The sequence below is a fragment of the Panthera uncia genome (assembly GCF_023721935.1).
Source record: "Panthera uncia isolate 11264 chromosome B2 unlocalized genomic scaffold, Puncia_PCG_1.0 HiC_scaffold_24, whole genome shotgun sequence".
Lineage (NCBI taxonomy): Eukaryota > Metazoa > Chordata > Mammalia > Carnivora > Felidae > Panthera > Panthera uncia.
The window spans coordinates 98526918-98543125 of NW_026057580.1; the positions used below are offsets into that span (position 1 = coordinate 98526918).

Below are 16208 nucleotides of genomic sequence, written 5' to 3' on the forward strand. Positions count from 1 at the left end.
TTTTATTTTATTTTATTTTATTTTATTTTATTTTATTTTATTTTATTTTTCAAAGTTTTATTCATTTCAGTAATCTCTGCACCCAGTGTGGGACTTGAACTCATGACCTGGAGATCAAGAGTTGTGTGCTTTTCCAACTGAGGCAGCCAGGCACCCCCCCCCCCCCCCCCCCCCCCCCCCGCCATTTTAACCATTGTAAAGTGTGGAGTTTGTAGTGTTAAATATATTCATGTTGTTATGCAACCACTCCCCAGAACCTTTTCATCTTGTAAAACCGAAACTCGATACCCATCAAACAACAGTTCTTCATTTCCTCCTCCCTCCAGCCCTTGGCAACCACCTTCTACTTTCTGTTTCTATGAGTTTGACTATTCTAGACACCCCATATAAGTGGAATCCTATAGCATTTGTTTTTTGTACTTGGCTTATTTCACTTAGTATAATATCCTCGAAGTTCATCTATATGGGTAGCATGTGTCAGTTTCCTGCCTTTTTAAGACTGAGTAATATTCCATTATATGTATCATACCACATTTTTTTTCTCCATTCCTTTGTCAAGGGCATTTGGGTGCTTTCCACCCTTTGGCGGTTGTGACTAATGCTGCTGGTTTCTTAACTTTTGCTTCTAGTTGGTTTTGCTTCTTTGTACTTCAGATGAGCTTCCTTCCTTTCCACACAACTGTTGCTTGTCTGTGATTTTTACATCAGTGGCTGAGGTAGACATCATTCTGGCTGGCTTCTGCAGTCATTATTTCTCAGAGTACCTGCGGTAACCTGGCTGTCCTGTTCTGTGTAACTCCCACCACTCTGTAGGTGGCCATTTGTCTACACCCTTGAGTTCAGAGAAAGACTGGGTGAGGGGACCCTGGTTTTCTTTTATTCTTTGTGTAGCTACTGGGGAAAAGGACATTATATGAGACAAAAGAAACATTGTAGTACCATCTTTAGAGAGACATTTCATCATGATGAAATGAAGAAAAAATGATAGTGAGTTAGTTAATATTTCAAACATCAACATCCGCAAGAATGAAGTCACCATCTGACTTTCAGAAATGCCAGTGGAATGATTTAGCTTAGTAACTAGCGGAGACCCTTTTAAATTTTAATTACGGAGTTTAACTTACTAGCTATTAGGATTCACTTATATAGAGAAGATTAATGGTATGTATAATGATAATAATAATAATAGGTTTCTAACACTATTTTCTAAAAGTAAGTATTTTTAAATAAACAGAACTGAAGAGTCAACCTGGACATGCATATTTGGAAACATTGAAAACACTGAAAGATATACTAAATGATTCAGAAAGGAAGGCCCAGACATCTTTGAATGTCTTGAATGATCTTACAAAGGTGGAGAAAACCCTGCAGGAGAAAAAGGTAATATATATTGTAGGTCTTAGAAGTCTGGAGTCCTTTTTAATACCACATATCACTTATTTTGAAGTATGTTTTCAGCTACCTAAAAAAATATTAGCTATTTGTGGTCAAAATTGATCAAAAACTCCTTATAATTTGAAGGTTAGTTACTATAATGTAGGACGTCAGTTGAAAGAAGCTTATTAAATATGACTAATAAAATAAAAGCATATTTTGTCCTTCTATTACAATTAGTCTAGAATTCTCAACCTGTTCATAATCTGCTAAAATGTCTCGAATAAAATGAATATTACTTGAATTGATGTGTTCTTTCTTCTGTGTTGAATAAAAATGCTTCTCTGGTCATTCAGGATATGTGACTGTGCGTTATTTCATCAGATAAAACAGATCAGCTATTGAGCACTGCACACTGGATCCTCACTGAGTGTATTGTTATACTGGATTTTAGTGTGGAGAATATATTATTTCTGGCCCACGCACAACTCATGAAGGGAAAGCTTTAACGTTTTTTGGTTATGCTTATTTTTCTTTCATGATTTTTACACAATTCTTTTTTAGTTGAATACCTCTTAAAAAGTGACCTTAGTCTGTGTTATAGCCCGTATTATTACATGTGTACAAATTATTGTGTGTATTTTTAATCTTTAAAAATTTTTTCCAGGCTCTTGATGAAATCCTTGAGAATCACAAACCTACATTATATAAACTTGCAGAAGAAACAAAGGCTTTGGAGAAAAATGTTTCTCCAGATGTAAAAACAATGTATAAGCAAGAATTTGATGATGTTCAGGGAAAGTGGAACAAACTAAAGGTCAAGGTTTCCAAAGATCTTCATTTGCTTGAAGAAATTACTCCCAAACTTGGAGCTTTTGAGGTAAATCCAGCGGCCATTAGGACTTTATCAGAGAGTAAAATGGTAATTTATCATGTAAGACTCTAGTATGTATTATTTGGATATTTTGCATTTTTTTCTAGTCCTACATTTATTATGTATATAAGTTGGGATTTCTGACTTGCTCTTACTGTGCTGGAGAACACATTTGTTTTTGTTTTTTTGTTTTTTGTTTTTTGTGTTTTTTTTTGCTTTGCAAGATTGCTTCTTGGTAGAGGTGAACTGGATCTTAAAGAAAGAGAAAATTGCTTAAAACTGGTCAAAGTAATGTTTCAGGGATGAGGAGCTGGCATGATATTCAGACCAGTGATTAGGTTGCAGGGGAACTTGGTTAGAGTGGTAAAATTGCCCACCTCGTACCAGAGAGATGAGTGCTTGAAGCTGGTTTTTGAAGACTTCTTGAGACAAATCTGAGCTAGGCTGTCAATAAACGGTGTCGTATTGGGAAAGCAGGTCGATTGAGGGACATGAAAATTCAGGAGTAGAATCCTTTCCTACATCTGAAAATGTTGACAGATGAAGCAGCGATGAAGTTCCAGAGGAAGGGGCAAATGTTAGGACCTAAGGAGAAAGTGGTAAAAGTCAATGTCAGGTAAGACAGGATTTTAACATTTCATCTGGGAAGAAGATGGAGAAGTGGTCTCCAGCAAATCACCTGGTTTTCTATTAGAAAAGGTCTGGATGAAGAATAAGTCCATCACACTCTGTTCTCCGTCCTCCTGAGATCTCCTTACTTTGATCTGTCGTGTTTTGCTTTGTTTTCCCACTGTTGTATCTCAAGATAGACTTATGGTATAGTGCCTGGCACAGAGGCACTCAGTAAGTATGTTTCAATGAATGAAATGAAATTAGTAATAGATTTAAATTTGGATATATCCTAATATATAATATAATATATTGTATATATGTACATATATTTGGATTTAGTTTCCAAGAGAGTATATAAATGAGATTATTTACATATATATAAAATATATATGTCATATGGATGTGAGACTTTGTGTGAAGCATGTGATAAAGTGACAAGATTGAAAATTAAGACAAAATGTATGAAAGTGATGTTTTAAAAATCAAAATCAGGGAATATGTGGTAGAAGAGAGGCTGGTAGACTCTACAGATCAGTGTGAAGGTGTCCAGAAAGATGAGACAAAAGTGGTGACCACTGAACTGCCCCAGTGGGCAGTTCCAATGAGTGACCAGGAGAATAAAGATAGTGAGGTTTCTTTCTCTGTGTGTGTGTGTGTGTGTGTGTGTGTGTGTGTGTGTTGGTAGTGGAAGGAGTTTTTTTTCTAAGTGTAAACTTCAGTTTTATACCAAGGCTGAGCTCTCCTTAGAATAAAGCATTAATTTTGGGGCGTGTGGGTGGCTCAGTCGGTTAAGTATCCAACTTCAGCTCAGGTCATGATCTCAAAGTGCGTGGGTGTGAGCCCCCCGTCAAGCTCTGTGCTGACAGTCCAGAGCCTGGAGCCTGCCTCAGATTCTGTTTGTCCTCTCTCTGCCCCTCCCCGACTTGCACTCTGTCTCACCCTGTCTCTCAAAAATAAATAAATGTAAAAATAAAATAAAAAAAGAATAAAGCATTAATTTTGAAGAGGAGTGTGTTATGTGTAGCTTAGTATTTTTGAATCATTTTACTTTGTGAGTGGATCTACTTCCCCTTATCTGCCTTCAGTTATAATTCTCACCAACTTTAAAAAAACAGAATTACCCTTACTCATGATTGTAAAATTTTGGTTATGGCTCAGGCATTGCATTATCAGTGGGACCCAACTGAAGTGATTTTGTACCCTGCTCCCCTCCCCCCAGGACATTTGTTAATGTTTGGAGATTTTTCTGGTTGTCACAACTTTAGGGGGAGAGGGTGTGCTCTTGGCTCCTAGCGTGCAGAGGCCAAGGTTACAGCTAACGCACAAGAATTCCCTCACAAAAAAAGAATTTTCTGGCCCTAAATGTCAATAGTGTGAAGGTTGAGCAATGCTGGATTAGAGATTTCTCATCTTTTCTAAAGAGCATTGCTTTGCTTTCAAGTTTAAATCTGAGATGCAGTTAGGGAAATTAACAGGTTAATTTTCTTTGGACTTGCAAAAGTGTATTTTTAGGGTTACCTAAATGTGTGCCAGTATTTTAATACGGAGTTTAAAGAAAAGAAATTGTCTTCCAAAACGCAGAAGAGAGTCCTGTGGTTATAGTAATCCAGCTTTAGGCTTTCCTGCACTGTTGTTACTCATGTAGCCTGTCCAGGCACTGGCATTTGGAATGTGTGCCAAATTTACTTACATAACAAATACCCCAGATATTTAGACTTTTTAGTTGTTTTCACAGTAGCAGATTTGTAAAGTCCAGCTATTCTTTATTTTTTGTGTTTAACTACAAGATTGTTGACAGTGTTTGTATTCCCTAATTGTGCAACCTCTTTATTGAAATATATATATGTGTGTGTGTGTGTGTGTGTGTGCGTGTGTGTGTATTTTAATTTTTTTTTAATGTTTATTTTTGAGAGAGAGAGAGAGTGCGTGCGCATGCGGGGCAGAGAGAGAGAGAAGGACACAGAATCCGAAACAAGATCCAGGCTCTGAACTGTCAACACAGAGCCCGATGTGGGGCTCAAACTCACAAGCTGTGAGATCACAACCCATGGCCGAGTCGGCCGCCCAACCAACTGAGAGCCACCTAGGCACCTCATATTTTTTAATTCTAAAGAAAACTTTTACTCCTTTATTTGCTTTGTTTTGCAGGCATTGCTTTGTTACTTAATTACTTATGGTTCATTTAGGACAACTTAATTTTTCACCCAAAGCTAGTTACAATAAATACTCATTTGCAGGTTAGCATTTTTCCCCCCTTTTCAATTACCCGATGGACACTTTTTGGCCATTTAAATTCTATTTGTCTTTAAGGCATGAGGCACAGTAGGCTTTTGATTCATTGTTATTTTACGATGGTGTTTCTTAGGAAAAAAGTGGTTGGCTTGTTTATTTTTAAAATGGATTTTTAATTATATAAGTAATGCATAGAGACCGTTCATTGTGATGTAATTGGATAATAGAGAAGTATTTAGAGTGAACATTTAGAGTCTTCCCCCGCCCCCATACCATTTCCTTTCCTGAAGGCAGTTAATATTAACAACGGGTCCCACGGAAAGACATTACATGCTCATAGATTGGAAGAGCAAAGTTAAAATGTCTATACTAGCCAAAGCAGCCTACATATTTTGTGCAGTCCCTATCAAAATACTAACAGCAGTTTTCACAGAACTAGAACAAACAATTCTAAGATTTGTATGGAATCACAAAAGACCCTCAATAGCCAAAGCAATCTTAAAAAAGAAAAACAGGGGCGCCTGGGTGGCTCAGTCGGTTACGTGTCCGACTTTGGCTCAGGTCATGATCTCGCGGTCCGTGAGTTCGAGCCCCGCGTTGGGCTCTGTGCTGACAGCTCAGAGCCTGGAGCCTGTTTCGGATTCTGTGTCTCCCTCTCTCTCTGACCCTCCCCTGTTCGTGCTGTGTCTCTCTCTGTCTCAAAAATAAATAAACGTTAAAAAATTAAAAAAAAAAAGAAAAACGAAAAGAAAAACAAAGCTGGAGGCACCATAATTCTCGACTCCAAATTATATTACAAAACTGTAGTAATCAAAACAGTATGGTACTGGCACAAAAATAGACACAGATCCAGTGACACAGAATAGAAAACCCAGAAATAAACCCTCAGTTATATGGTCAATTCATCTTCGACAAAGCAGGAAAGAATATCCAATGGGAAAAGGACAGTCTCTGCAACAAATGGTGTTGGGAAAACTGGACCACCACATGCAAAAGAAAGAAACTGGACCATTTTCTTATACCTTACACAAAAATAAGTTCAAAATAGATTGAAGACCTAAATGTGAGACTTGAAACCATAAAAAAACCTAGAAGAGAACATAGGCAGTAGTAACCTCTTTGACATTGGCCATAGCAACTTCTTTCTAGATATATCTCCAGGGAAACAAAAGCAAAAATAAACTATTGGGGCTCCATCAAAATAAAAAGCTTATGCATAGCAAAGGAGATAATCAACAAAACTAAAAGGCAGCCTTCGGAATGGGCGAAGGTATTTGCAAATCACATATCAAATAAAGGGTTAGTATACAAAATACATAAAGAACTTATATAAAAACTCAACACTCCCCAAATCACTAATCCAATTAAGAATGGACAGAAGACATGAATAGACATTTTTCCAAAGAAGACATACAGATGGCCAAAAGACACATGAAAAGATGCTCAATATCACTTACCATCAAGGAAATACAAATCGAAACTACAATGAGATAATCACCTCACACCTGTCAGAATGGGTAAACTCAAGAACACAAGAAATAACAGGTGTTGGTGAGGATGTGGAGAAAAAGGAACTCTCATGCACTGTTGGTGGGAATGCAAACTGGTGTAGCCACTCTGGAAAACAGGATAGAGGTTCCTCAGAACGTTAAAAGTAGAACTACTCTGTGATCCAGCAATGGCATTAATGGGTATTTACCCAAGGAATAAAAAAACACTAATTCAAAGGGATACATGTACTCTTATGTTTATAGGAGCATTATTTATAATAGCCAGGATATGGAAGCATTAACTGATGAATGGGTAAAGAAGCTAAGTACATACATACCGTGGAATATTACTCAGCCATAAAAAGAATGAAATCTTGCCATTTGCCATGACATGGATGGATCTAGAGAGTATAATGCTAAGCAAAATAAGACAGAGAAAGACAAACATGTTATTTCACTCATATGTGGAATTTAAGAAACAAAACAAACATGCAAAGGGAAAAAGATACAAACCAAGAAACAGATTCTTAATTATGGAGAACAAACTGATGGTTACCAGAGGGGAGGGGGCTGGGGGCTGGGTGAAATAGATGATGGGGATTAAGGAGGGCACTTATGATGAGCATGGGGTGATGTATGGAATTGTTGAATCACTGTTAAAAAAAAGGGTTCTTGCTAGAGGCTAACATATTCCAAGTAAAAAGGGAAAGCTTATGAATGTTATTAATTTTAATCATTTTTTTTCACCCTAATAGAAACAAATGATGTTGGAGCTCCATGAGGGACATTTAAGTAGTACACAGATGCATGAACTTGGAGTATGAATCCCCTACTGAAAATAATGATGATGCCTTTTATTGGCACAGCACATTTAAACTTTGAACCCGTTCTACAGTACTTGCAAAAGTGTCGTTATTTGTGTGCAAATTTTAGTTTTCTGTTACTTGTTGACAAATAGTGTCTTTTTTCATCTGCCTACGTTTCCTTTGTCTGCATGGCTGGTTTCTCTGTACAGGTAGAGGTTTGGCCTGCGTATTCTTATTCAGTGTCATGTTCATGTAAGTTCTTAAATCTTTTTTTTTTTATCTATTCCATGCCAAAATAATGACCTCAGTTCCTGTACTTAAGAATTAAAATTAATTGGTGCTTTTAAAACCCACTTCTTCCAGGCAGCTAGACATTTAAAAATATATGAAAAAGTTTTTTCATTATTGATTTTACTTGATTTTCTTATGAGTTATGAGAATTAAATATAAAATCCTAAGAGGCTGTTTATGTATCTCTTATCACCAGTAATGATGTCTTTGGATTCAGGGGCTTCAGTTATTTTGTATTGTTTCTTTTTCCCTATTTAAATTCTTTTGTGGTGCGGTATCCCTGCAAAATCGTGCAACTGTCCCCAAGGCCCACACAAAACTCTGTCTTAGGTTTACCACTGCTCCTCCCTTTCAGACACTCCTGTAGCCTCTTCCTGCTTTGTGCAGACTCTCAGTCCCTTGCCCTGACAATCCCATTGCCCTTTACATCTGACTCCAGCTTCTAGTCGTGCCCCCTCAAATCCATGTTCTACAGTGGTGGCAGAGTTCCACTTCTGGAAAGTATGTGGTTGTCTTTGCCCTGGTAATAGAGAGTGCACTCATAAACATCCTAGCTTCTGCCCCTTCCTTGTTCTGAAGCCCCTCCTGCACTGTGCCCCCTGTCCCCACCCCCTCCTTCCAGAGCTGAGTGGGGTGAGGAGAAAAACAGTGTAGTGGATCACAAAGACCCCACATTGGATAATTGCCTTTCTCCGGAAATGTCACTTGCTTGCTAGGAATTTACATCCTCCTCTTCTGAGCTCATCCTTTAAGAATAAGCTTGTTCCACAAGCAGTCTTTCGTCTCGCTCACCACCATACCCCCCAGCTGATTATTCCCTCCTCTGTGATTCTACTACGCCTCGTTCATGCCTTCACAGTCCCTCATTTCAGGCCAGTTTTTTTTATTAAGGCTTGACTGTGTGTCTGTCCTCCCCCACTGAGGACTGAGCTCTTTGACTACAGGAACCCTGTGTGGCAAGCAACAAGTAAGTGGGTGTGAATAATTGGTTTGTAGGTGCCTGCAGGCATCTTACCAGTCACATTTCTCTACGAAGTTGGGTCTCTAAAATCTAAATGCCCGCTTTTCATAAATGACGGGACCTTGTATAGTCACACCCCTTCCTTCAGTTGCTGAGCACTCAGAGGACACACTGGCCCGCTGTGCTCTGGCCCAGCCTGTAGAAGGGGATGCGCCGGAGGTCTGAGACATGCAGAACCAACCAGGCTTTGAAATTACTCTGGAAGGCACTTCAGAGTAAAAACGCAGTGGTAAATACCTTGTAAGAGTAACCTGCGACATGGCCGATCTCACTTTTTTCGGGTAACATATAACTGATACAGTGATTTCATAAGGTCTTTTCCCCCCTCACTTTGAATGCATTTTACTTTACTAAAGGGAACATTGGTGCATTCTAAACCTTACATTTAAGAACTCTTGTTAGTTTCAGATGATAAATGCTGTAGCAGTGTCATTGTTGGTCTTCCCTGCTAAACGAAAGAGCACTTTTTAACGAGTGTTTTTGAGGTTTATGAATATTATAAAACCAAACAAAACAGAAGCCTCATTACCTCAAGTTACTGTTTTAATTCTGGTTTCACACTTCTTCTCGCCTGTGTCTTGTGCTAGAAATTGCTTAAAAAGCTGTGGACATTCCAACAGATGGGGAAGGAGTGAAATAAAATGCCAAGAATGTAGCTGTCAACAAAATCCTGGGAGGTAGTTGTGTATTTTGGAGTCTTATTGTCTGAAATCCAGAGTTACCAAGCTTCAGATTTCCTCCGTCCCTCCGGTGCTTCGTTGGTTAAAGGAGTTGTTTTTATGACCTTGCACTCCTTTTCTGTGACCCACCGACAGGTGTTATCCATCTCAGATGCGTACAAATAATGCCTTTGAGCAGAGATGGTCAGTGTAGACATTTTGGCCCTTCCAAACTCGAATATTTGATCCTTTGGTTTTCAAAACTACCATATTATTCATTTTCTATTTGTTTCAGAATTTTGTGAGTGTAAATAAGGATGTAGTTTAGGACTTACAGTTTATTTTGTGTCTATGAAATAATGACAGTGAATTTAGAAGTTTACTAGTATTTTAAAATGTTTTCTATTGCTTCAAAAGAGCTGAGGTCACCCAAAGAAGTGAGGACATTAGAAATTACCCAATGTGAACACATATATAATATTCAGAATATATATCATATATAACATATATGTGTGTATTGTGTAAGTGAATGGAGATGGATAAAAAAATTAAATAGTCATTACTGTACATTAGAAACTCAGAAGTGCATAAGTTGAGTGATTTTTTTTAATGGGGAGAGAAATAATTTTCATGTAAGCTCTTGCACTTTCTTTGGAATTTTTCTTGTATGATTGAATTAAAGATGAGCAGACTCTGGGTGCCTTTTCAAAGCGCAGGAAACACCTGCCACAGGTAGACTGAGACAATAATTTCTTTCCGGGGGAAAGGGGAGGCATTGGAGGGCAGAGCAGAGCTCCCCATCTCCCACACCTACCTGCACGCAAGTGCTAGCTAGAATTGCTCTTACTAACCCATTAATGCACCCACAGGGTGGGGGGTTCTGCGAGAGGCTGCTGCTGCCAGGCCTTTCTAAAGTTTGGGCCTTCCCTCATTTACTGGGTTTCCTTCTGCTGAGCTGAATTCAGGAGATCTAGTAGCTCTTTTAAGCAGTTACTTTTAAGAACAAGGATTAATGTTGGCATTAGTTAAAAATATTAAGCTGACTCATGCCAGCATGCACTCTCTCTGAACTTGGAAGTGGTAACTCTTCATGGCTTAATTTTGGTAATAAAGCACTTGGTTTTGTAGATCTTAGTAATAATAGCTAGGCTTTATTGCATGCCTGCTCTGTACCAGGCCCTGTCCAAACATAGTCTCTGTTTTTCTAGAGGCAAGGTAGTTGTTATTATTCGTATTTTATAGATGAGCTGCTGAGGCTCAAAGAAAAGAAGTGAGTTTCTCAAGACCTTGTGGCTGGTAAGGGGCCGACCTTGGTATTTTCACTTTCATCTTCTTATCATGGGTCACACACTGCTTCTCTTAGAATTCGGTGTGGCCAGGATTACATGAAGGGTTTTTAGTAGGGAAAACAGATTTTCAAATTCCTGTCTGTTCCTTTGTTACTGTTGGGATGATCAATTGGTCTTCATGGCTTGTCTGTTTCTGTTTCATTCCTCTTTTTTCTCATGTTAAAGTGTGTGAGAGAGAAGGAACAAGTGTGTGTGAATTGTGTGTCCTCCCCGTGGGTCTGTGTGTATCTGGGAGAGGGAGGAAGGAAGGGGGTTGATGCCACTTCTCACAAGCGCTGGACTGAGGCTGCTCGCTTCAGTCAAGGCTGGTTGTGATGAAAACCTCCATGGAGTGGAATGCTTCCACGTAAATTTCAAAAAAATCCTTGGCCCAGAAGACTATCAGTTTTTTATTTTTATTAATTTCTTAATGTTTATTTCTTTTTGAGAGAGAGCGAGTGGGGGAGGGGCAGAGACAGAGGGAGACACAGAATCCGAAGCAGGTTCCAGGCTCCCAGCTGTCAGCACAGGGGCTGACGTGGGGCTCGAACCCATGAACCGCAAGATCATGACCTGAGCCAAAGTCAGACGCTCAATCGACTGAGCCACCCAGGCGCCCCTATCAGTTTTTTAAATTCAAAACTGGAGTTACTGAATTGCCCAGTTATACAGCAGTAATGCTGCTTTGAATTCTTAAGTTTAGAATGGAGAGTAATGCAAGAAGTGGCAACAAATTAAATGGGCAGTTAAAAGAAAGTCTTTTATGAACTCTGTATATGTATTTGTAGCTTCTCTCTTTTTTCACTTTTATCTGTTTTAGGTATTTGTAAAAAGTTTATTTTGAGAGAGAGAAAGAGAGCGCGAGTGGGGGTAGGGGCAGAGAAAGAGGAGAGAGAGAGAACCCCAAGCAGGCTCCGTGTGCTCAGCGCAGAGCCCAACGTGGGGCCCAAACCCACAAACTGTGAGATCGTGACCTGAACTGTAACCAAGAGTCAGGGGCTCAACTGATTGAGCCACCTAGGCGCCCCTGCACTTCAATCATTTTGCATCCTGCCTCCCCCTGCCCAGGGCATGTCTTACCAAGTAGTCCTGTATGGTAAGATCTTAGGGCGTGGAGCAAATGCAGAAGAGAGAGGTAATTGATCAAAATAATATGGAAGAGCAAGAGTGCATGAGCCTGTGAGAACAGGCTAGTGACAGGCTAAAGAACAGAGGGAAAGCATGCTTGAGGAAGTGCACAGCATAACTGAAAGAGTTTACAAAGAAGCCGTACTTGGAAGCATGTGTGGGGTGCAGAGTGTCAGTAGAGGAGGAGGCTGAAAGGCCTAAACAACAAGTGCTTTCTGCTCTCTGTCTTCATCGGAGGAGGGCCCTGCAAATTGGAAAGGTGACCATTCTTGAGGGGGCATTAGTGCCTAGATCAGGAGTTAGATGGGAAAACTACCCAGATCCTTCAGATGCCTAAATCAACATCCCGAGTAATGTGGGGATTTTACTCATGGTCTCAAGGCCACATTGTGCATCTTGTGAGAAAGTACCAGAAGAATGGAGATGATGCATGTCTTACTTAAGGGGGAACATTATTTTCTAGAAGGCAAAGACCTGAAGTAAGCTTGGTGTCCGTTCCTGGCAGCGCTGTGGATAAATGGCAAACCAGAGATCTTCCACGTGCTTAGGAAGGAATGTGGTGGTCACCAGGAGTCATCATGGACACCACCGAGAACCCTTGCCCAGACTGATTTCCTTTAATTACTGCTTTCCTTTATTTATTTTTTGGAGGAGGGATGCTAGATTATCAGATATACAGATTCATAATCTTACATTTCATGTGCGCTCATTCGGTTCAAATAATGGCTCACAAACTCATTTTTGGCAAGTATTGACTTCATCGCTAAAATACCTGAGAAATCTCTTCCGAACCTGTAAGGTTCGGAAACCTTGGCTTATTTTGAAAACTAAGCCAAAACCTTGTTGAATAATGAATGGCATGGGTCTTCGTGAGGAAATGCTCAGGTAGGCACTATCACTGGCCTTATTTTTCGCCAGAAAAAACCCCAAAACCCAACAACAAAAAATTCCCGAAGAAAAAGGACACCCCTACTGTCAGATTTGCTGACAAGAGACAGGGGGAATAGCTGACAGCAAAGTGGGGAGACTAAAACTTCAAATCATTTTGTTGGCTTTTTATGATTACATTGTTAGCTATAATTGTTAGCATAACTAGGCAAAATTTAATATTTGTAAATATCAGTCTTGAATTTATTACAGCAGTCATTTAAGCAATCGATATGAGATTGGGGAAATGTAATTTAGAGGTAGTTATGGGAATTTTGGAGTTTTAGCTAACCATAAATAATAATTGAGACTAATATATCTATAAACAAACAAATAAAAAAAAGAAAAAAAAACCCCACAACCTATAATAAGAAAAGTAAAACTGAAACAACTTTAGCTGGCATTTTATGAGTGGAATAGCCATACGTGAAACAGCAGGTTCTATCTTGACCATTCTCCAGCATTATAAGGGGAAGGGTAGTTGGTTCTGTGTGGCATGTTGTAAGGACATTAAAAAATTGATTTAGTGTCCTGAGCATGTTGATGAGTGTGGTGAGTGCCATACCTGGATCTCATGTTCTAGAGACATCATTGAAGGAATTTGGAATGCTTAGCACCAATAGGAGACTAAGGGAAGACACAGTGGCTGCCTTTAAATTGGAAGGTCATCTTTGAACAGGATTGTAAATGTATTTCCATCCTTAGGGCTGAACGAGAAGCAAAGAATTGACAGGACATAAGGGAACAAGTTCAGCTCCACATCAGGAAAGCTAACAAGTGAGCCTGGCCAGTGACAGAATGAGAGGCCATTGGAAGAAATGATCATAACTTTGCTCTCGTACTGGAGACCACACTGCACCTACTTGATTGCATTAATGGCCCAGTTCCAATGTTACCGCTTCTGTTTCTCCCTGCAGCACGTTCTCTTTCTCACTTGTTTCTGATCCACAGTACCATACACTGTAGGGATCTCAGTGGGTGCCTAGGAAATATTGGGTGAAAGCCATGCAGCTGACCTGTGGACTCCCCTGGGTTCCTAAGTCACACAGTGCCCAGCATAGAACTAGAGCCATCGATTGTGTTCCCTCCACCGTGCTATTGATTTCTTCCTGCTGTGAGTAGCTAGCTTTTAGAGAAAAGTTGTTCTAAATCATAGGAGAACAAAAGATTTTTTAGCTAATTACACCTAGAAAAGCATTTTTCCTGTATTTTGAATTTATAATCATTGATATTACTACTCATGTTTAAGCAAAGTAGCTTGGTTGACTAGAGAGTGTTTTGAAATCTTTAGAATGATCACCAAACTGTCATCGCTTGAGGATTCTAGTCAATCATGAAGATCATTATTTTCAAATTTGGAAGATGTAAAGAAAGAAATGCAATAAATGAAAATGATGCTATCAAAGTTTTGAAAAGTTGCCTTTCTTCCGGTAGCGATAGGTCTTGAGATGCAGCGGGTTGAATGTCACTGAGTAATATCCCCCTTTGTTATTGTGTTTCATTTAGGCTGATTTGAAAGTCATTGAGAAGTGGATGGATGGTGTGAAAGACTTCTTAATGAAAGAGCAGCCTGTCCAAGGAGATGCTGAAGGGCTACAGCGTGAGCTTGACCAGTGCTCTGTGAGTTTTGCTGATTTAGGGACTCTGCTGTAATAAATAACATTTTCTTCTTTGTTATTTGCTGTTATTAAAATTGCAAAAATATGACATGACAACAAACCTAGATAAAATATCTTTCATCATAGACCTTTTTTTAAACTTTACAGTTATTAAAAGAATGACTGGTTATTTATATGTCCATGTTTTGGCTAGGGTTATCGAATTCTGCATAGAGAGAATGAGAGCAATTTTAATTCATTAGGAGCTGCTATTTATGTTCTGATGACAATTTTAGTGTCATAATTACCAATTTTATATTGCTCTTGTTGTGCCACCTGGTGAGGCTTAAAGAAAAACATATTTAACATGTGAAATTTACCAGTAATACTGTATGCAGTTTGTATTTGGTGAAATCATTAGGCTTCTCTGAATTAATTGAGAGGACCATTCCCTGCCGAGAGTCAAATATTTCCAATCTAATTTGGCAGCTGGCTATATGAAGTGCACAGGTGAAATGAATTTTTCAAGGCGCAGTATTGCTTAAGTAGTTAAAAGTCCTGACTCTCAAGTAGTCTGTTTTTATAGTATTTTCAGCGATGCAAGCAGACAAGTTATAGTTATGGCATCCACTTATATAGCAATGAACTCAACACTGGCTTGTTTTGTGTGTTCAGGCCTTTGTTAATGAAATAGAAACAATTGAATCATCTCTGAAAGACATGAAGGAAATAGAGGCCGACCTTCGAAGCTCTCCAGTTGCTGGAATCAAAACTTGGATACAGACAAAACTAGTTGACTATCAAACCCAAGTGGAGAAATTCAGCAAGGACGTAAGTTTTTCAACCTTGCTATCTGTGTTTAAGAGCCAGATAGCTTTTTTTCAGTGACTGAATTAATTTTATAGCCCATCCAGTTTGAGAAACAGTGGCCTAGAATAACTATAGCATGGTGGCAGATTGGGGCAAAAAATGGATTTTTCTTTTCATTAGGGGAGTGTACTAATTTTCTAGTTTGGCTGCTTGGTGGGAATGAGCTTGGGTGTTCAACAAAGACCTAGAAAGGCAGAGTAGCTGGAGCAGAATGAAGAGAGGAATTAGCGGGTGGGTAAGATTTGAGGTCAGAATGCAGGTGGTGTGAATAGTATATGGCCTTTGAAGCAAAATTTTAAACTTTTATTTCAGGTGTGATTTCACACAGAAAGCAGAGGGTCTTAAGCAGGGAAGTGATATTACCATGTGGATAATTTACTCTGGGAAAGCAAGAGTGAAAACAGATATTTAAGAGGTTATTGTTGTCTTGGCCCCTCAGACTAGAGAGATTGTGGTGGATGTCATGAGGAATGTTAGGTTTGGACTGTATTTTGAAAACAGAGATAAGAGTCTAGTAATGGATTAGATGTGTGATCTCGAAAAGGGAGTAGTCAGGAACAGCCGAGGGTCTATGCAAAGCTTCCACTTTGTATGAATTGTGCTGCTATTGGCTGAAATGGTGGAGACTTGAGGAGAAGAAGCTTTTGTGAGGGCAGGTGAAACAATGATTTCCATTATGGCAGGGTTAAGTTTGAGATTGAGACACGTAGATGGGGCTCTTCAGCTCTTTCTGCTGGAAAGAGGAAAGAGCAAGGCCAAGGGTGCCGAGAAGGAAGGGTCAGCCAGAGGAGAAATGCCAAGAGCCTGTGAGGTCCTGGGGCCAGGTGGAGAAAGCTTTCCGTGGTGCTCAGTACTGAGGATTTTTGAGCCCAAGGAGCACTGAAAGTCAGGCTTTTGATCTAACAAGATGCAGGCTTTAAATGACCTTGAGAAAAGTGGATCCAGTGGCATGGCAGGCAAGAAAGTCACATTGGGGAATGTTGAGCAGAGAATGGGAA

The 16208-nt window shown here is 39.4% G+C and overlaps 1 protein-coding gene across 4 annotated transcripts in view; it reads left to right on the forward strand.

Moving 5' to 3' along the window:
* UTRN (utrophin) overlaps nt 1–16208 on the forward strand; it is a 408075-nt gene that overhangs the window by 126595 nt on the left and 265272 nt on the right. For all 4 annotated transcript variants that reach the window (XM_049653027.1, XM_049653026.1, XM_049653028.1 and 1 more), the window contains exons 21-24: nt 1235–1380; nt 2042–2254; nt 14249–14362; nt 15016–15171. In XM_049653027.1, coding sequence (XP_049508984.1) covers nt 1235–1380; nt 2042–2254; nt 14249–14362; nt 15016–15171 — 629 coding nt within the window. The remainder of the gene's footprint in view (nt 1–1234; nt 1381–2041; nt 2255–14248; nt 14363–15015; nt 15172–16208) is intronic.